The sequence below is a fragment of the Squalius cephalus genome, assembly GCF_949319135.1.
Source record: "Squalius cephalus genome assembly, chromosome: 22".
In the NCBI taxonomy this organism is placed as follows: domain Eukaryota; kingdom Metazoa; phylum Chordata; class Actinopteri; order Cypriniformes; family Leuciscidae; genus Squalius; species Squalius cephalus.
The window spans coordinates 28566395-28588179 of NC_137143.1; the positions used below are offsets into that span (position 1 = coordinate 28566395).

Here is a 21785-nt window from a genome sequence, read left to right on the forward strand (position 1 = left end):
AAAAATCTGACCGACTCCAAACTTTAGAACAGTAGTGTAAATATATATATAAACATTTAATTATTTTTTAAGAGGGTTTACCAGTACCCGATTCTTTTTAGAGGGTCTTAAAAGAGTAATTTTTTTGTAATATAGCAGCTTGGCAGAATAAAAATAGAATTCAACTGATGTGCGTTCACAATATAAGATATTCTACAATGGCTTTGGATGTGGCTCATCTACTTAAATTTTAGAGCCAGAACCGTCTAAAATGTGTTCCAGTATTTGTGGCTTTGGCCTGTCCATTGACAGACTGCCACATCCGATTAAATTATGAAATATTAATGATTATAAGAGCCTCTTTCCAGAAGTGCCACATAAAAGACAGACAACCCAAAAAAGAAATCATCTGTGAAGAGACTTAAAGAGCATGAGAGTGGGTGGTGAAAAAAAAGAGTGAGGGTGTGATTACACAGTTGAATGAGACACAGAACGGAGGAGAAGAAAGGAGCACAGCCCACAGATGACACTAAAACTGGAGGCAGAAAGAGCAACCTTGGCAACACAAGAATTCATGGACTAGGCGTTTCCCTCAAGAAGGGAACTTTTACTGATAGCCAGCTAATAGACTAGTCTTAAAGGGAATCACCATGTCGTTTCAAACCTGTATGACTTTCTGTGTGCCGTGGAAAAGGAACTTTCAGTGTTCACACTTCTTGTAAATTTTAAGAATACACATTTTCCGTTCTACATTTTGAGCATTTTGTGTTCCACAGATGAAAGTAACACGGATTTGACCAACATGAGGGTGAGTAAAGAAATGGCAGTTTTCATTTTTGGGTTAACAATTTTTTTGTTTTTTAAATGCAGTAATTACCGTTCAAAAGTTTGGGGTTGGTTTGGTTTTTAAAATGTTTTTGAAATAAGTTTCTTCTGCTCACCAAGGCCACTCATTTATTTGATAAAAAATACAGTAAAAACAGTATAATTGCATTACAATTTAATATAAATGTTTTCTATTTTAATGTATTTTAAAATGTGTTTATTTCTGTAATGGCAAAGCTGACTTTTCAGAAATCATTCTAACATGCTGACTTGCTGATCAAGAAACATTTCTTATTATTATCAATGTTGAAAACAGTTGTGCTGCTTAATATTTTGTAATTTTTTTCAGGATTCTCTGATGAATAAAAAGTTCAAAAGAACAAAATTTGAAATAGAAATATTTTATAACCTCATAAGTGTCTTTATTGTCATTTTTTTTGATCAATTTAATGCGTCCTTGCTGAATAAGGGGTCATTCACACAGAACATGTTTTTCCTTTTCCATTGTTTTTCCATGTAAACACTCACTAGACGGACGTGTATAACCGTCTTGCGTCTTTTGCAGCGTCTCGCGCATGACACAGCGTTCAAAAAACGCGGCACTCACGTTAAAATCAATTTCCTTTCAGTCGGTTACGTTCAACGAACGTAGACGTCTCCGTTCCCTCCTACAGGGAATGAGGGTTGCATACGAAACCAAGACGTTCCCTTTCAGTCGCCACGCTCGACGTACGTTGACTTAAAGACGAATTGGCGCTATCCCAATTCGTCGATATCTCCACGTACGTATCCGTTCCCTCCTTCAGGGAACGAAGGTTACATACATAACCGAGAGGTTCAACTTTTAAAGAATGCATTTCGAGACCTTGCGTTTTTTCCCCATTCCACTGCCCGAGTCTTGCGTTTTTGCTTTGCATTTGTTCTGTGTAAACAAGCCCTAAGAGTGTTTAAAAAAAAATACTGACCCCAAACGCTTGAACGATAGTGTACATCAAACTCTACTTGCTAAGCTTATCAAAAGTATTGAGAAGACAATACATTTTCTATAAATGCCATAATCTATTGTTTTTACATCTTAGCAAAATTCATTGTTAAAAATAAAGGTTCCTAAAAGGGTTTTGTAGTACAACCTGACATAATTTGAGAACCTTTTTCATTTCTATGGTTCTTTAGAAAGTTCTACATATTGGTGGTACAAAGAAGAAGAAAAGGATGATATCTAGAACTGATGTACTAATTTGAAAAACATAGGCTATAATGTATGTAACATCAAGAACTTTTCTCCAAAGAACTAAACATACATCTCAAGAACCCTAGAAAATGGGCCTTAATTGGAAGAAGTCCTGCAAACAACCTCTGAAGAACCTTTATTTTAAAATGAGCAAGGGTATTTTTAGTGTCTATTCATGTCAGGTAAGGTAACCATCCTTACCTGATTCTCCTCATGGGTCACCCGCATCTGTTCTTTGAGGATAGAAGTGCGCGCTGCCTCCTCTTTCCTCATTATACGTTCTTTCTTCAACTCGGGGCTCCAGAAGCTCTTGATGCTGTTGGCGGAGGAGCCCAGCTTGCTGTCCTTCAGGTCCAGCTCCCTCCGAAGGAGATCGTTTTCTCTCTGCATGTCCCGTAGCTGTGCCTGGAGCTCCAAAAGTTCCCCACCTCCTCCCCTGACCGCCTGCCGCAGAAGAGCAGACGGCGTCCCCTGGTGGTGGAGCATCGACAGCGAGCCCAGGTCACCGTAAGACAGCAGGTCGGCGTGAGGGATTCCTGCCGTGTGGATGTTAGGGGTGCTGCCCATAGCCGTGGCCCGAGCGCCGTACATCGCTCGACTCGTGGCCCGACCCAGCGTCATGGTGCCTTTGGGGTAGGTAGCCGTGGATCCAACGGCTTCGTGGTCGCTCAGGTACATTGGGCCAGACGTGGCGTAGGCAGCATTGAGGGACTGGATGTTCTCCATGGATAAGGTCTTGCCACCCGAGCTTCCGCTGTTAGCCCGACGGTGTCCCAACCGAGGCGAGCGAGGCAGCCGCGGGGAGCGAGCGGGGCTGCCCTCCATGTGGCCGACGGCCCGCGCGCTGCCATACATCTCACAAGCTTCTGTAACACGGAGAGCCTGGCGTCCGTAAGAAAAGCCCCTTGCAGATTGACAAGGGTGTTTAGCGCATCCTAGAAAAGAGAACACACTTCAAAATGCAGTCGAAGACTTCAAAATCGCCAACTATTGTCTGGAACAAGACATTTATGGTCAGTGCATATTTAAACTGAGAAATCATTTCAACACAAGTCAATCATTTCTACATGGATATAACACGCGTTTTCTCCCACAGAACTTATGCTGATATCTAATTCAAGTCTATCACCACAAATTGAAACAGATTATTGGCATATGTAATGCATTTAACTCATTCAACTCTAAACCGACTGGAGCTGAATAACAACACTATTATCTTCTTTAGAGCCGTTTATAGCTGATTCAAAATCATTTCATAATTGATAAACTGAATCGACTCTAAACTAACTGGAGCTGAATAACAACACTATTGTCTTCTGTAGAGCTGTTTATAGCTGATTTGAAATCATTTCATAATTGCTAAACTAAAGAGCTTCTTTTTACAGCAGAATTTGAATTTGTCTCATATTTGAAGTGGTTTGCATAATTGTTTCTGTTACTTTCCTGTTTATCACTGTGAAGCTTTTTTGAAACAATCTGTATTGTATAAGGTGACATGACTTGACAAATGCTGAAAGTACTGAAAGTACACTTAATTCATTTAACCTTAAAACCTTTTTCAGTACTACTGGACAAAAATATCGCACAGACAAATATAGATTTCTAGCCAATTAATATTTTAGAGCTGTGCATATCTCTCTTTCATTCATAACAGCCTAGAGTTAAGAAAAATGCAAAGATGTAAGTTCCTGAGAAACGTTTTGTTCCTTTTCATTTTGAAGAAAACATAACTTCCTTCAATTTCGTTCAGTGTCTATTCTTCAGAAAGATGAGTCAAAATAAAAAGTGCCCTGCAGTTTTTCTCAGAGGTGGGGACCACTTGCTGCTCGCTGGGATGACGCTGATGCTGTGGAGAGGGTTGCTATGGCAACAGTGACTGAGATGATGAAGGAGAGAGCACCTGTTTTCACTCGTATGAAAAGTGGGGATGTGTGGGCATTCATGGGCGTGTGAGGGAGAGAGAGTGAGAAATGTACATTTATGCTGAAACGAATCGAATCCGGAATGCAGATGGCCTGGTCATCTGTGCACTTCCATGCCAGAGAAAGGATATGTCCGGCTCTCATCTTTCCAGCCAGAGACCATATATAGCATGCCATACTAGACAAACGAACAAAAAAGGAAAGGACTGCACCCAAATGCCAAGATTTTAAAACAATTCTGCCACTTGGCGTGCCTGTCTGTTTTCTGGGTGGTTGCTTACCATGAGTCAAAAGAACCCTTCAACAAGTCGCTCCAAAAATATCCTGTTAAATGTTCGGTAAAAAGGCAACTGCGATTGAATACGCTGACAATGTTTACAGTATTATTGGATTGTATATTGGTGCCTGCATTTTGTACAACTTATAACTATACTTGAACTACCAAAATCGGCTTTTTACCTTAAACTGTACTGATAACCATAATACCGGTGGTAAAAGAGAAAGCCACATGAGGAATCAGACTCCATTGTAAGTCTCCTGTCCATAAAACAACACCAACATGACACTAACATAATGCAATAAACATTAACTAAATAACAGAAAATGAGACACAAAACATCCCAATGTTCATTTACTGATAACAAATATGAGAAGAAACAAAACTATTTATACTCCATAAAATATAATAATATGTTATGTTTTTACAGTAAAATATACAGTTTTTAATTGTCTTTACTTGCAAAATCCATCAGTTTGACAGTATTTTAATGTAAAATGAGAGATAATGCGATGTTAAGTTGTGTGTTCACACTTGTAGTTCTGTTCTCTTGGTTCTTTTGGTCCGGACCTAAAAAGAAAATTATATATTTAATCCTGGTTCGCTTAGGTGTTCACACTGTCATTTTTAAGTCCGAACCTAAAGATTTAAAGAATTAAAACCTAAAGAATTAAAATGATGAAGTATATTTTGCAACGTAACTTACCCAACATTAAAAACAATGCTGTTTTCTGGGCTAAACGCGCTCATTGTAGGTCTGTACATGATGGTATTTTTACCAGTTTAGGAACTTGTGAACAGCTTATAAAATGTGTAACTGAGTCAAAACAGTTTCAGGAATTCCAGTGTTACACACAAACAAAGATCTAAATGGCATTTCCGAGGCCTGTACCGGACTGTAATGGGCAACATAACTCCTATGACGAGAAAAAACAGGTACGCTTGAGCATTCCGTTGTTTTTAGGGTTGTATCTTGTGACATCACGTCCCATTTTTGGTTTGTTTGATGTCTTTGGTCCGTGTTGTGTTCATATTTCATTAGAACCGCACCAGAGTTCATTTGGAACAAGCGAAAATATGGGTCAAGCTGAAAATATGGGTCTCTGTCCGCTTGTTTGGTGGCACCAGGGTTCAGATGTCAGAGTTCACATTGATTCAAATGAACCACACTAACTGAGCAATCGCACAAGGGTTCATTTTAATTAAAAAAACCAAACATGCCAAGTGTGAACACACCCTAAGTCAGGGGTGCCCAATCCTGCTCCTGCCGATCGACTGTCCTGCACAGTTCATCTCCAACCCTAATCAAACACACCTGAAGCAACCAATTAACGTCTTCAGGATCACTTGAAAATTAAAGGCAGGTGTGTTTGATTAGGGTTGGAGATGAACTGTGCAGGACAGTCGATCGGCAGGAGCAGGATTGGGCACCCCTGCCCTAAGTCACCCTAAGTATCTGCCAACAGCATAATTTAGACAAGCAAATGTCACTTTTTGGTCTCAGCGGACATAGGTAACAGAGACTGAGCTGGTTAATATCAACAGAGAACCTTAAACTCTCCTCAATGAGAACTGAATGACAGAAAGAGCTTTTTTGGTCAGTAATATATAGAAGACAGCTGCTCTCCAGCATAAATGGCTTAATCAAGGTGGTAGGGTACATATCATGAACTACTGACTCTCTCTCTGACACTTGATACAGTGTGTTCATAGAGGCACAAAGGGCAAATTACCCAGACTTCAATAACACGACATGTTAAAAGTGGAACTGGCCAATCGATATTTGTTGATGTTCAGTGTATGGCTTGAACCCACAATTTAATTCAACTCAAGTCAAAAAAAGAGGCCTATTTTACCAGGGTAAAAAAATCTTATGTTATTCACTAAAAGTCTATCACCACAAATCAGAGCAGATCACTTGTTGGCAGATGTAATAAAAGAAAAGCACATGCTGAAACTATTCCTCAAAAGTTAATTAACTTAACCTTAAAAACCTAATAAACATTTCCCTTGCCTTTTACTAGTGAATATCAGTCTTCATCTTATATTTACTGGATTTAAAACATTTTTTAAACATTGCACACATGCATATTTTAAAGCCATGTATATCTAAAAATGTATTTACTATAGAAATTCCCATAAAATTTCCAGAGATTTCCAGGTACAAAACATGGTGATATGTTTCTCTTCTCAATTATATCTTAATAATAATAATGCTAAATAAAATAATTTTGAAGCAATGCTGACCGTTCACACACACTATACAAAACTGTCGCTTACAGATGCCTGTAGGTCACATTGTGGAAAAAATATCCCATAAAGTGCCTTGTAATCAAGGGTCGCCAGAGACACTATTCAAAAACCAATAAATTATTGGATCTTTTGAAGATCAGACAGAAGTCGCACGTGAAAGCCCTCCCTCATCATTCAGCCACTGGCTGCACGGATAACATCTGCTTTCTGATTGGCTTTCAGCAATGTCAATCATCCCCCCAAAATCACTCCTAGAGGCTGACAAGTCATACAAGCCCATGTTTTTTCCTAAATGAGAAGATATCTTTGAGAAAACCACAGAGTGCAATATATATTTGAAGATGTAATACACCTAAATTGACAATGAATGATAGGAGTAATCAACATTATTAAGCTTAATAAATGTCATTTCTAACATCGAATTATTCTCATTTAGACCGCACACAGAAACATCCATAGAGAATATATCAACCGTTTATTATGAAGATAGACTAGCATTAATATAATTTTTAATTTCGAGTAGGCTATATATGAATCCTAAAGCAAATGCATTTGAAACAGCATCGATCGACGCTTCATCTCGTTCATACTACAGCGGATTTAAGCTCATTTTCCATCATTCAAAATGAATATAATTAGCTCAGGTCGATAAATCCATTCTAATTTCGATCATTTAATATAAACTCTCCCTAAACGGGGTGAATGAAAGCCAGTGTGTCGTTAGATCCCGTTTCGTTACCTTTTCAGCGTCGTCGCCGCTCCATCACTGTGCGGGTCCCCCAGCATCAGCATCAGCGTCCCGTGTCCTGCATCCACTCCAGCATCAACATCCCGTGCTCTGATTGGACACACGCACACAAGCTCGGCCCCCGAACGGATAAATGAGCTTCAGATTTAAAGGGCCAGCGCATAAAAGTGAGAGAGGAGAAGCGTCGACCACGAGGCGTTGTCATTCGTGTAGCCTATCTTGTATGGCACTGTATTATCAATTGATATGCTCAATTTGAAGTCAGTGTCGTCTATAAATACTGTTAACACAAAGGTTAAAATAAGGTTAAGCTATGACGACCAAAAGCACACATAGGACAATCCTTCAAATTAACTTACAAATGAGGAAATCACAAGCAAATATACAATTATAATAATATATAATTTTATATATATAGGCCTATATATATAGCTTATAATCTGTATATATATAATCTGTATATATACAGTAGGCTATATTTATTTGTATATAGCCTACAGTACATTTATTTGTGTATATTTGTATATAGCCTACACACACAAACAGGGCCGTACCCAGCATTGAGGTCCCCGAAGTGTATAATGAAAGTTGTGAAATAATTGCCTAATATTAACCCTAATTTGGTGCTGCAATGATTCGCACATCGCGACGATAACCGACCTCCTCATCTGAGTTGCTTCAGCACTCAAACACCGCTCGTCGTCAATGTCAAAATGTCTGAGATGACCGATCAAATCAAACGGTTTTTAAGTTCACAAGCGCGAGCCGAGCGCGAATTGAAGCTCGACGCTTCAGTTAACGGTCATACAGAGCGAGATAAGATGCAAGTAGCTAAACTAAACAGCTGTTTTACGATTTAAACGGCCGACAGAAATAATCAGTTTGCAAAGACTCTAGGCTATCAATGGGAAGGGAAGATATACGTCAAGATAAAGAGACTGAGCGAAGAGAATGAGAGAGGAAGAGCAGGTATTGCATACTTTGCCCAGAATAAGATTAACATTATTATTGGATTCAACACAGGTATAGGCTACTGTATGTTATTTGCCGATGACAGTGGAAACTATAAGCTAAATTTAACAACACAAGCACCTATTGAATATATTGCCATTATTATTGTAAATATATATTTGTATAGCCTACCTCGAATGTGTTCGAATATTTCACCCGTATCAGCACTGGGAATTTTCACAGTTTGTATCACTCCGCTTGACTGTGTTTGTGCAACTTGCATCAGTTATAATTGTTATATATAACAGTTATAAACCACCAGTAGGTGGCGACAAGTGACTGTCTTTATGAGTGAACAATTGAACCATTAATACAACAGATTAGGCTAGTCCAAAAACATTGATTAATTTAGTAAAGAAACAAGTAGCTGAAACTGATCTTTGATGCTCAAACCAATTGCTCATTATGCCTCTGGACACAGAAGGATTGCATTGGCATTTGATTTTAATGTAAAACATCTATGCAAAATAATCCTTGAATCATTTCTTATTTAAGGCCATTCCCGTTTCGAATATGCTATTTGTTTATTGTCAAGAATAAGCATCAACATTCTGCATTTCCATTTTGTAGTACATGGATCATTCATTGCAACATTTAAAGTGATTCTCATGTTTAAGAATCTGTTATCTGCTTGACAAATAAGTTATGCTACTGCCCACTGACATGCTTTTAAAGCTACTGTTATCCATTTTTTTGGCCTTCAAACACCAAAATGCATATGTGTAGATCAGGAAAATCAATATTATATATATCAATCATATATATTATATATATATATTTTGATTTTTTTTTTTTTTTTTAAACCAATGAAAGGTGAAAAGTTAATTTAGTACTACTTACTGCTTTTCTCATTATGAATTCTGTGAAGGTCACATCTAAGAAGTTTGCATTGAAGTTGATGTGAGCTACCCACTGTCTGCGGCCATGCCAATCATATGCAGCCAAGTGTGGTCATGTGACCACTGCTGTAATTGGCTTTGATGCCTCCGGTGCTCTGTGATTGGCTGCCTGTCACACAATTCCCCTCCAGCTCTGACTCCAGACCAGATGCTTAAGGTTGGAGACAGTCAGAGGTCTGTCAGTTTCTGAAGACAACAGATACATTATAAGAAGATTGTGACCACAGATATATTGCTGTTGTTTAAGGAGTGCAAGGTAATTTTGGGCTGTTAAATTTAGCCTGCGGGAAATATTATAATAATAAGACATTAAATCAATTTAATGTTCATAATGAATAAATTGCAAGGTATGAGAAAAAAAAATATCTGTTGTCTTTTTTAGCAGCTTTAACTTGGTTTCTGCTTAAAATGAAATGTTGATTTCAATGTGATATGTAAGTTTACAGCAAATGACTTAATTAGCCTGTGCATGACTCAACCTTACCAACCAGTCCCTAGGTGGTGTGAATAATGTCTGATCACAGCGCTTTTACATGCTACAAGCCGCCCTGGTGCTGAGGGATTTTAGCAAATGTTGACGCTGAGCGTGTGTGACAGTGGGTGGACAAGAAAACACGTACACAGTTACACAAACACACGTCATCTGCATCAAGTTCCATTAACAGAAGGCCGAGACCTGTTTTAGTTTATCACTTTAACTCAATGTTGAACAAATGTTCCATTGACCTTTGCATAAAGGCACAACTGCGATAAAGTACAGTATTTAATTGCACAGAAAACTAAGAGAGGAAAATGTTTGCAAAATCTCTGCATGTTGTTCCCACATCATCATTATTGTTCTCATCCTCTTTCACTGGGGACGCTGATTGCCAAACAAAATCAATTGTTGTCCTTGTTTGTGGCCTTTGGGGAAAGAATTTAATTATCAGAGCACAAAATATTGATTATTCAGCGAGTGAGCGTTTGCTATTTTTGATTCCAGTCAAATTGCAGAGAACCGCAAAGTTCATTTCAAAATGCAAAACTATTCCACATTTCATGTTTCATAGCATAGCTCACACTGAGACGAATGGTCCTCTGATGACACCTAGAGGTCATGTCAAAAATTGCAGATTTGCATCTTCAAACAGTGAATTTGTGTGGATTTTATCAATGCATATGCAGTTCCTAAATTACATACGTTGCAATGTGGACCAGCTCTACTGATGTTGAATCAATTAAGAAAAGTAACAAAGAAAAACTCCTCAACTTATGATTTGATGTAGGCCTATAATTCATGTGTGTCTATGTATCATACACAACCAAACTTTGTTACTTAAGTTTAGGCATTTCAAATTGAAGTATGGGATAAGATCTTAGGATAAGAAAGAGAGGTTGACGTACCTTTTCTCCAAAATGTCATTTTCCTGCAATGAGTGACAAACACCAATACAAGAGACCACGTCAATTTTAGTTTTTTGTCTTTATTCTTCTCCAGTCTGGAAACAAATTGCAGGTTCATTATTTTCATAATCACATTACATGACATGATGCACCAAAATTTATCTTTTAACAGGAATACATTGAAAAGAACACAATATTTCACAATGAATACTGGACTCACATTTAGCCCATTGCACTTACAACAGTGAGTGAATCTTAATTCGTGAGAGAATTTTTCACTTTTTTCCTCGTGTTGTTTTACCCAATTCCCAGTTGAATTTATAATACATCTGTTTATTCACTCTGAACCCTCTTTTCTGGCACGGTCATGATGGAAGCCACTTACATATTTGTCCATTGTATTTTAGATTTAACAAACACAATAGTATAGAAACCCTACACAGACCAAATGTTTTCGGATTGTTTTTTTTTTTCCACTGTAGTCAACAGTCATTGAGAGCCAGCAACATATATACTATGATTTTTTTTTTCTCATAATAATAACAATAATCATCATTATTCTTTTATACACAAAAGCACAAAAGGTTGGCAGCAAGGCCGGCGTGAAGTTGCACAAGACGGCCATCATTTTACTCATGATATTTAAACACTGTACAAAATAACCAAAGTCAGTATTTACAGCGACAGTTAGTCTATATGTGTGTGTGTGTGTGTGTGTGTTTGTGTGTTTACATGCCTGTTTGTGTAGATATGTCCGTGTTTGCGTATTTCTATCTATCACTGTGGCCGGCTTTTGTGGTGGCAACTTTGGCTCATGCACTTGTTATTGAATATCTCCATGGTAACAGTGATGTAGAAGAGTTATTATTCTTCGTCATAGAGTCTTGATTGCCTAAACAACATTCCAGTATCAAAAAGGAAAAGATTCACCTCTAATCAACGCACCTCGCAAACTCAAATGGTGATGTTTGTGCTTTCAATGTGCATGCCCTGATTTTCATATGAATGGCATGGAGGTGAATTCATGCTACATACTGTACAGTGATCACGTTTACAGCAAGTCGCCTTTGAATCTTCTCCAAAGCATAGTTTTGACTGTGATGACATTATCAGTTTTACGTATCCACGTGCCTTTAAGATCACGTCATTTTCTGCTATCATAATAATGGTATTTATTTTCCATCTCTCAGTGGTAATCAGATATGTATTGCACGAAGACCTGTGTGTAAATTCAGTGTGGACACGACAACATTCGCAACCGAACCTTTCCCTGTCGGAGGAGATGAAATAACGAGTGCATAAGCTGTGTGCCCGACTTGTCGCCTGATCAAACTGCAGACACGAAGAGCGAATGACAGCATTACAAAGAGCCAAAGAGAGCTGAGCAGAATCATGCTGCAAGCAACAGAGATGGTGGATGTCCAAGACCAACAGTCCACACAGTTAACCCTTTGGCAACAGATTCCCTGAAAACTAGGGAAGACGAGGGCTTTCATAAACATGCCACTAAAATAATAAGAAAGAAATCTAGTAGTTCGATATTTTCATACATACAAGGTAAATACAAACATGTCCCTAGTCATATTTGAACATATCGTAATGCAGTATCGGTGAGGGATGTCGCAGTGGGAAAAGGTTTTACATGGATTATTGCATAGAACATTTGAAATTAGTTCAAACCCTTTTTCTAGGTGGATCTACATATCAGCAAATGTGTTTTTTTGGAACATCTGGATGGGCGAGATGGTGATGGTGTAGTTTATTGGGGTTTGTAGAAACTTATTTTACCTGTCTATGTATGACAATCACATCTGCGACGAGGAACTTGAATGCAAAATTATTGTGCTCTGTACGGATTAGCATGCTATTGCTTCGGGGGGGGGGGGGGGGGGGGCATAAAAAAACAGTTTTGATTATCAATAATGACGAGGAAAACAAATGTAAAGGTATAAATAATAATAATAATAATAATACCAAACATTAAACAAAGAAATACCCGAAATATAAATACATAAACACACAAATAATTATCTTACAATAGCAGTGTGTTAACGAGAGATATGTACATGTTCAGCAGTATACACTTGTGCAAAATAAATCAAGTAAGGATGATATGGAACTTTAAAAAAATGTGTGAGGTATACAAGTAAAAAATATTAGTAAGGCTCTTAATTTAAAAGGAAATTAGGCGAAACTGATAAGAAGCAAACACGAAAAAAAAAAAAAAAAAAAAGGAAATTTAGGGAATTCTGGGATAGGGTAGCGATGGCTTAATGGTTGATAAAAGAGGGACATGACTATGCTAACATTCTGATATTACTGACCTCTGCACTTGACTGATAGTTTTACGTTAAATAACCAGCTTTTTATACAAGGTGCACATGGCTTCACCCTTAGAGACTCTGAAAAGTTGTCTAGATATGGATTCATATATATATATATCTCATATATGTATACATATTTTTTTTTTTTGTGCGTGCATTCCATGTACACGGTTTACACATTTGCATTCATTACACACGTGACAAAAAGGTTAGGGAAGAACAAAAACATTCATAGAGAGGGTCAATCATCGCCATATTGGAATGTCAAGATCTTAGAAATCGAGCGTACATTTTTTAAACAGTTTGTTTTAAGCCTTTGTAAGGTAGTTATTCTCCTTCACTGCTACGGTCTCTTTGAGTCTGGGCAGAGAAGTCTTCATTAGGACTGCAAAAAGCTAAGAACTGCAGCTGCTTGACATCTTCATCATTTTGGAATAGGGAGGGTCACCTGAGCACAGATTATGTCATATAAGGGAAGACATAATTGGAAAAACCTCAAAAAGAACAGGCAGTTTGGCATTTTGGGAACTGTAATTGCTTCAATAGCAACTATGGAAACACTTTGGAAGAAAGATTTAGCCTCCGGTTTTGGTTGCTATGTAGATATCATTGGATAGACCGGGCCTGCGAATTTCATCCTAATGTTTTCATTGGAAACATCTGGAGAAGAGATAAAAGAAAGAAATATTACAATTTTTGGTATTTTCCCAGCATAGTCAGAGTGCAGAGTTGGTCAAATGCTCATGGAATAAATGTTATTAGAGGAATGTTTTGGGTTCAATGCAAATTAAGCTCTACTGACAGAATTTATGACAATGTCCATTACCACAGAAAAATAATAATAACTGCCTCAACAGTGGAAGTTCAAAGGTCCAGGCAAGAAATATTAAAATAACCCTAACTGTTTCTAAAGTACATGCTTTTATACATGTTGGCAGGAGATAGAATCACTTGGATAGAATCACAAGTGAAAAGCACACATTTCCACCTAAAGAATGACCATTTAGACTCATTACAACTCAAATGGGATTTAACAGAATAATTAATGTAAGTGATTTAACAAAAACACAAGCTTCATATGCCCAGTTTACTTTCATTTTTGATGGTTATAAAATGTAGTATTCTTCTTAAACACTAGAGGGCAGAAGAGGCTGAATTTCTCACACCAACATCTTTTTAACAGTATTAAACATTTGTGTGCACCATGTGTAAACGAGCTTAACAAAGTTGTAAACAGAGTTGACACTGTCACCACACATTTGAATAAATGGCATAAATTACAGTCAGAAAAGATGGAAAGCTTGACTTAAAATGTCTGGCATGATGTTCAACAATACTACTGCATTTGCATGCACTACTAGCCTTAACAAATCTTAAAAAAAAATACAAATCTACGTTTTTGAGGTTGCATGAGGAGACCAGTATATTACTTTTAATGTGATTATAGTGACTAGAATGACACTCACACCTTCCACTGTGATTGCATAAGTAAACCACGCTGATGTATGGAGCAGGATTTTGATTGGATAGCCGAGAGTTGAATCGGATTAGCCGTGGTTTAAGGAGCCCCTAAACCTGTTTTATCCCAGATCCTTTCTTTGGATCTACACATGCAACTCACCCGCTGACAGTAAAATACCACAACAGTCACCATGATACAATACCAGCGACAGTATGAGGAGGAAGAGACAGACCACAGGTAGATTAAGGAATGGAAGAAATATGACTACTGCAGGAAAGGCTATGTTAAGCAGAGAATGAGAGGTTCAATAGGACATGAGATTTTATGGCCACATTTCACAGTACAGTTGGTGAATACAAAACTAATCCATGTACAGAACTTTAAAAAACAAAACTTTTCCCTTACCGTTTCAGTTTAATTTCTGGTACAACTCTTTGAAATGGTACCCTGTGCAATTTTGATTGCATCTTGATTAATGTGACTCATCAGAATATTGTCAGCACAAAGATGACTGAGCTTTGCACGGATGCTAATGCTAATCCAAGCCCACTGATCTGCCTGCTAATTATAGCTCACTTTGACTGACCCAATTCACCCACGCTGAATAGTGAAAGGTTAGATTTCAGTGGCCTCGGATCAGGGTCAGCTAATCTGAACTCTAACCTTCGACAGAGCAAGTGGCAGAGGACATAGTTGCACAATTGCCCTGCCTGAAGTACAGATCACAAAACAAAATCACTCTGAGAAGAAATGCTCTGTCCTTCAGCATTAAATAGCTAGTCATTACCTTTTTCACAGCCCTAGCTGCATACATGTGTAGTCAATGTATTTGCATTCTGATTTTCACACACGTGGTTTATCTCCCACAATGCAATGAGACTGTACACTGACAACAAAGTTAAATGGGTAATTCGTCATAATGACATAGATTAGACAGAATTCAATTTGGTATTTAAATTGCCTGGAGTAGAATTATTCAACTTGTTCTGAGTTGCAGAATAAAATACTCACCAGTGTCCTCAGGTGTACCCCGCCCTCAGGCTAAAGATGTTAAATGGCAGCAATAAATTCATAGGTTTTTCCAGTTCTAACTCCACGTCACCCCAACTTATGCCTGAGGAACAATTGAGCAAATTCCAATGGGTTTAAAAAGCTCATATGTAGTTCATATTCAAGTAATGCAAGAAATGTGTCAACACTACTCTTACTACTTTTTAACTAGCTTAACCAGCATGGCTACCAATCTAGCGCTAACTACTGTAGTATAAACCACATTCAACAAAATTCATGCTGATCTTTTCAGAAGGTTAATTCACAGTGTTTTCTCACCTTCTTATCAGCAGATCACCAAAATGAAGTAAACTTCTTCCCGAGAGCAGATACAGCTGTATAAAAGATGAGCAAAACAAAACCACATTTTAGGTACAATATCTTAAAACATCTTGGGCCATATTAACAATGAATTTTATCTTACCACTAGGAGTCCTCCTAAGGAGCTAGGGGGTTTAGCTTAAAACCTATTCACAAAACTCATAAGAGAGTTTTACTAAGGAACTCTTAATATAAGAGCAAGGCTGGGTTGAACTCATTGCTATGGATGATGTCACCTTCTTATGAGCGCGCTCTTTTAAATCACACACAGTGGTTGGTAGAGAAGTATAGGAGGCAGACAGCTTATGGCCACTTGACCATAAGCATTGTTTGGTGGCGAGGAATAGACACCACTGAATCAAGTCTCTTGAGCTGATGTTGCTATTGGAACGGAAGGATTACTGATAACTTCATAGTTTGTGGGTAGCCTCTGTTCTAGATCAGCAAGCGAGGTTTGCCTTGGCCTTTGATTGGCAGAAAGCATGTCTGCTTGGGTTTGGAAGGACATGCTCTGTGCAGGATAAGGTAGGGTCTGCCCTGGTAAAGGTGCAGTTGGTTGAAATCCCTGGTGACTGGGCTGCTGCAAACCAAGATCAGACTCATAAGTAGGCTGACCGTAGCTATGAGTCTGATATGGCCCTGGGGTCTGACAGGATGAAGGTTTAGGAGGATGAGGTTGGAAGGTTCCAGGCTGGGAATGTGAGGAGGTTGGGTTGAACTCATTGCTATGGATGATGTCACCTTCTTATGAGCGCGCTCTTTTAAATCACACACAGTGGTTGGTAGAGAAGTATAGCAGGCAGACAGCAGGAAGTAGAAACATATAACGTGAATGCGATTTTGGTTAATATAAATAATAATCGAGCTGTAAATTTGAGGATCCTCTGGAGTTACAAGGTTTAGTCTTAGTATACAGTTCTATTCAAGTTATTGTATAAAGTATAGGGCAAAAATAAAGAGTTTTAAAAAATAACGTTATTAACTGTTTTTTTTTTTCTTCTAATTACACTGTTTTCGTAACGGTAATGTTACAGAACTAATGCATGAACAGAAACGTTAAAATACTAATTCTGCTCGGAGTGAACCCATTCATTTTTTATTTTTCCGTTTTTAAGCCCTGATTAGGAGCAACTTTTAGCCTTAAGAGTTTTTGTGAATACGGCCCCAGGACTGCAAACAAAGGCTGTAGATTCAATCCCAAGTAGAAGTAACTAAGGAATTGAGAATTACTGAGATCACAGTACTGCTCAGGCCTCAGCCATTTTTCACTTAAACCCAGGATACCCTTGGGTGCTATCCCTGAAATTACTGTAGTGAACGCTGTTCTGGAAGAAAAGCATCTGCTAAATGGCAACTAATTACTATCCTAAGTCAAGACATGCCACATATTCTCCATAACATCTGTCTCTATCCCTGTTGCCAAAATTTTGATTGCTTATGTTTCACAGTTCCATACCATCTCCTAATTTTCCAGCTTGCTCCGCTGCTCCTCCCTGCAGGATCTTTGTAAGAACATTATCTCCTTCTGCAGGCGGTTGTGCAGCGCTGCCTATACCCCCTGGCCGGGGTACTGCCTTTGAACCTGAAAAGACAAAAGGCACATAATCTTTTGCTTAGATCATACACCAGTAATGAAATATGTTTCCCTATCTTGCTGAAAATCTAAATTTTACTAGTTACTCTGAACTAGCTGAGTTATTTCCACTTACCGATTCCTGTAGCAGGGATCTGGGGGGGTTTGGCAGCCTGAGGTACAGCTTTTGATCCAATAGCAACTGCAGGAGTTGGTGCAGGTGCAGGAGCAGGAGCAGGTGCAGGTGCAGGTGCAGGTGCAGCAGGCTCAGATTTTACCTGCACAACCAATGAGGGGCAACATTAATGAAACCATTAACTAATTGAAAATAAATTAAATATTTGTCAATCACGCTTTCAAGGGCAAGTGTATGTATAAAACTTAAAACATGCCTCATATAACCAAATGTGAAATGTGGTTTTACAGTAAATGTATCTTAAGCAAGATTTATGGAAACTCACCATAGCAGCAGCTGGCTGAGCGGTGGGGGGTCCTCCTGGCTGTTGTCTTGCCTGTGCTGGAGCCTGACCTGGCTTAGATTGCTGCTGAGTTATACCTGTTCCCATGCCAGCAGCTGTGGTTGTGGGCTGAGTTGCTCCCATTGTGTTTGCTGGCTGTTGCCCAGGTTGCTGTGGTGGCTGCTGCTGTGTACGGGTTGTTTGTCCCAATTGGTGTTGTCCTTGCTGCCCTGTCTCAGGTGGCTGAGACCCTGTCTGCTTGGCAGATGCTTGCTGGCCAGATGTGGATCGCTGCTGTCCTTGCTGTGGTTGTGGTTGCTGCTCTCCAAGACCTTGCTGTGGCCTAGAACCTGAAGGGGGCTCCTGCCTCCTGGATGAGCCTGGTTGCCTCTGCCCCCGTTGTCCACTTGAGCCATGGTGGTGGCCTGATGGATCACGGGAGTAGTCTCCTGAGTCTCTGTGGCCAGCAGATCGTGGATCTGAGGATCTTTTCTGTGTGGAGGATGTTGTGGCACGGCCGTCTGAGCGGGTGGAAGGATCTTTTGGATGTGATCTTGAAGAACGAGACGACCTGGGATCATCTGAAGAATGACGGGAAGAGGAGTGTCTTCCTGAGCTGCTGCCATGGTGACGGTGTTCCCGAGATGAGGTGGAAGAAGAATGCCGTTGATGTCCATACTCGTCTTGAGGCCACAGGTCTTCCTCAGGGGGCTCATCATAATCATGGTAAGTGTGCTTAACATTGCCCCTCCTGCTAGAGGATGAGTGACTTCCACTCCCATGGTGTCTAGAGCGATCTGACCGAGCTTCACGTGGTTTTTCAAACCAGTCTGTCTCCTCCTGACCCAAATGATAGGCTTTTCGAGAAATGAAGGAAGAAAGTCAATACTTTGTGCTATAGGAAATGCCAATGGCAAAGAACAGTATCTGAACACACTGAAGCCATGCAACGCTCAAATCCCAAAGATAACAGCCAAAGAAAAAGAAAAGGAAGCCAACAAAAACAGCCATCAACGAGAAAAACCAAAAGACAGATTGTACAGACATTTGAATCACAATCTCAAAAAGATAAAAGATTACACCATGCAGTTCATGCAAAAAAAAGGCATATATGGTTTCATGCATTTATTAAAGCATTCACAATAATAGTCCAAACTTTTGTTCTCTCTGCCTTCAAGGCAAGATCATTGGCATGCAAGTTTTTAATTGTTGGATGCATTTTAACAGGCAGTTTTTAAATTCAGCACCAGTTACCTTCACTGTCTGAAACAGCACAGTGCATGTCATCTGCAAGGTAAGGGTCATCTGGCTTATATACATGACTCTTAGGTATATCCCTTATATGGTGGTCCTGTACATCTGGTAAGGAATGGCTGGAGCCATACTGATTTCGTACATCATGAGGATCTGGCACAGAGCCACGACCAATTCCCATGGGCTTTCCAACGGGACTAAGAGGACTCTCTTCCTCAGAGTTCTGTGTACGCATAGAAGGACGGCCACTGCGACCATGGGTGCCCCTCTGTGATCGCTCCATGGCGTCCCTCTCATAAGATTTACTTCGGTAGCCACTTGAGTCTCTGGAAGAAATTTTATCCATGCCATAACCTGTGGACCTTGATCGTCCAGAGCCATAAAGACGATCATCCTCTTCTAATGCCTCTCTTGATCCATAGTACTTCTGTTGATCATAGCTCTTTTTCACGCCAGTCCTGGACACTACAGTGCAGCTACCACCTGTTGATGTTGTCATGGTGTAGGAGGCTAGATCAGACTCTACATCTCGAGCTTCTTCAATTGGAGAAAACTTGGAGATTTTTTGCTCCATACCTTGCTTCCTATGTTTGCTACGTTTGGATGAAACAGCAGGTGCCAAATTTTTGGATGAGTGCTTCTGGCTGCCCATTCCCCCACTGCTGCGTGAAGGGTGCTTATAGTCATCATAATAATAACTAGAACCACTTACAGTGGTACTTGGATGTCCATGGCTGTCTACTCCACTTTGATAGGTGTTTGAAGTTCTTCCATATAAATTCTCAGAGCCATCGCCATAAGTTGGTCCACGTGGGCCATTCTCACTTCCATAACCTACCCGTGACATGTCAGAGGACCCCATATTTTCTTTTGTGAGTTCACTGATATCATCAATCATTACATAATTTCTTGGTATATTTTGTTCTAGATTTGTGGCATAGACACCATCTGTTACATATCCTGATGATGGACTTGGAATACGTTCAGCCAAAGGTTGGTCAGAGGGACGATACTGACCATAAGCATTGTTTAGTGGCGAGGAATAGACACCACTGAATCCAGTCTCTTGAGCTGATGTTGCTATTGGAACGGAAGGATTACTGATAACTTCATAGTTTGTGGGTAGCTTCTGTTCTAAATCAGCAAGTGAGGTTTGCCTTGGCCTTTGATGGGCAGAAAGCATGTCTGCTTGGGGTTGGAAGGACATGCTCTGTGCAGGATAAGGTAGGGTCTGCCCTGGTAGAGGTGCAGCTGGTTGAAATCCCTGGTGACTGGGCTGCTGCAAACCAAGATCAGACTCATAAGTAGGCTGACCGTAGCTATGAGTCTGGTATGGCCCTGGGGTCTGATAGGATGAAGGTTGAGGAGGATGAGGTTGGAAGGTTCCAGGCTGGGGATGTGAGGAGGTTGGGTACGGTGTTGGCTGAAACCCAATCTGCTGATAGGTGGCAGTGGGTGGTTGTGTGGGTGTGGGCTGTGCCTGTGGATATTGATATGGAACATATGAGGAGGTAGGAGGGTACTGAGATGCATTCAAATCAGAAGTAAACTGGTTGAGAGGAGCTGTACTTGGGCGTGACAACATTCCATTTTCTTCATAGGTGCCTGGTGCTACCCCAGCTAATCGCAAATTATTCAGCTCACTATCTGACATGTAGTCACGTGCATCCCCAATGCATCGCAGGTATGCCAACTCTCTCCTCTCTCTCTCTTTAACCCTGGTTTCCTTGCGCTGGGTGATGCCCATTTCCAAGTATCGTAGCTTAGCATCAATCTCCTTCTCCTCTTCCTCTAACTCAGCCTGCTGTTTACGTAATTTGGTGGATTCTTGCTCTACGGCTTTCAGTTCACTCAGCAAGCCTGCCTTCATTGCACCCTGTGAAGGACGTGGCAAAACCCTCTGGGATGCTCCAGGGGAACTGTATATATGGGGAATTGCTGGTGTTACAATCGGTACAGGGGTCTCATCTGGTGGGGGACTAGGCAGAGTTCTCTTCACCTTTCTCATCATTGCATTCTGCTGCTGCTGCAAGGCAGACATCTGGAGAGCAGAGATTTTAGAGACTGATTAATATTACAGCAGCCAGAAACAATTTTGAGAGAAACACTTTTCCCTTAATACTTTAAAAAGCACACAGATCAAACAGTTAACATGCAAAATTACGTAAATTTGTTAAATATTGCATATACTGTATACAGACACAGTTGTATCACAGTGTATCATTTTGTATTTCAGTATTTATCTATTTCATAAATAAAACCATCCAAACCAAAAATTTAAATCCAAAAACATTACAATGTATTGCAATTATACATATATAGCCATGACACTATATTCTAACAATGGTTAGTGCTTTTAGAATCAATCAGGCAATACATTATACATAGATAAAAATGGTTACAATCCTATTTAATTGTAATGACTTTGTGTACTTAATAGTTTAGTGTTAACAATAAATAGTTTTTAGTTTACAAGAAATAAATAGTAAAACATAATATAATAAATAAAAACATCTGCATACCTACAGTAATGTGGAGTTAGAGAATCCATTAAAGAAATTCCGTTAAACCACACATTTGATGAAGTGACAGAAAAAATAGCCTCCTTTTAGCTAGTGTGCAGTTCTCTGAATGCACAAGCCAGAACATTCCTTCGACAGGAATTAAACGGAGAATGAAAGACTCAGACCTCTCTGACCAGCTGCTGACAAGCCGGAAGACAGCAGGGCAGACCCAGTATGCCTACTGTACACATTGAGCCACCCCCTAGCATTTCAGAGACTTTGCCAGATATAGCAGTTTTTCTGTGTGTGTG

General features: G+C 39.6%; 3 protein-coding genes across 14 annotated transcripts in view; 1 reads left to right on the forward strand and 2 right to left on the reverse strand.

Annotated features, from left to right (window-relative positions):
* erc2 (ELKS/RAB6-interacting/CAST family member 2) overlaps nt 1–7313 on the reverse strand; it is a 50588-nt gene extending 43275 nt beyond the window's left edge. For all 11 annotated transcript variants that reach the window (XM_079857978.1, XM_079857985.1, XM_079857979.1 and 8 more), the window contains exons 1-2: nt 7227–7313; nt 2237–2970 (exon numbers count right to left, since the gene is read on the reverse strand). In XM_079857978.1, the coding sequence (XP_079714104.1) occupies nt 2237–2890 (654 nt within the window). In that variant the 5' untranslated portion in view covers nt 2891–2970; nt 7227–7313. The remainder of the gene's footprint in view (nt 1–2236; nt 2971–7226) is intronic.
* Nucleotides 1–21785, forward strand: part of hp1bp3 (heterochromatin protein 1, binding protein 3) — a 167045-nt gene that overhangs the window by 51157 nt on the left and 94103 nt on the right. The window lies entirely within an intron of this gene.
* bsnb (bassoon (presynaptic cytomatrix protein) b) overlaps nt 10593–21785 on the reverse strand; it is an 88161-nt gene continuing 76968 nt past the window's right edge. For both annotated transcript variants that reach the window (XM_079857975.1, XM_079857974.1), the window contains exons 6-12: nt 18971–21011; nt 17720–18573; nt 17395–17536; nt 17142–17267; nt 15644–15699; nt 15326–15428; nt 10593–13512 (exon numbers count right to left, since the gene is read on the reverse strand). In XM_079857975.1, coding sequence (XP_079714101.1) covers nt 15659–15699; nt 17142–17267; nt 17395–17536; nt 17720–18573; nt 18971–21011 — 3204 coding nt within the window. In that variant the 3' untranslated portion in view covers nt 10593–13512; nt 15326–15428; nt 15644–15658. The remainder of the gene's footprint in view (nt 13513–15325; nt 15429–15643; nt 15700–17141; nt 17268–17394; nt 17537–17719; nt 18574–18970; nt 21012–21785) is intronic.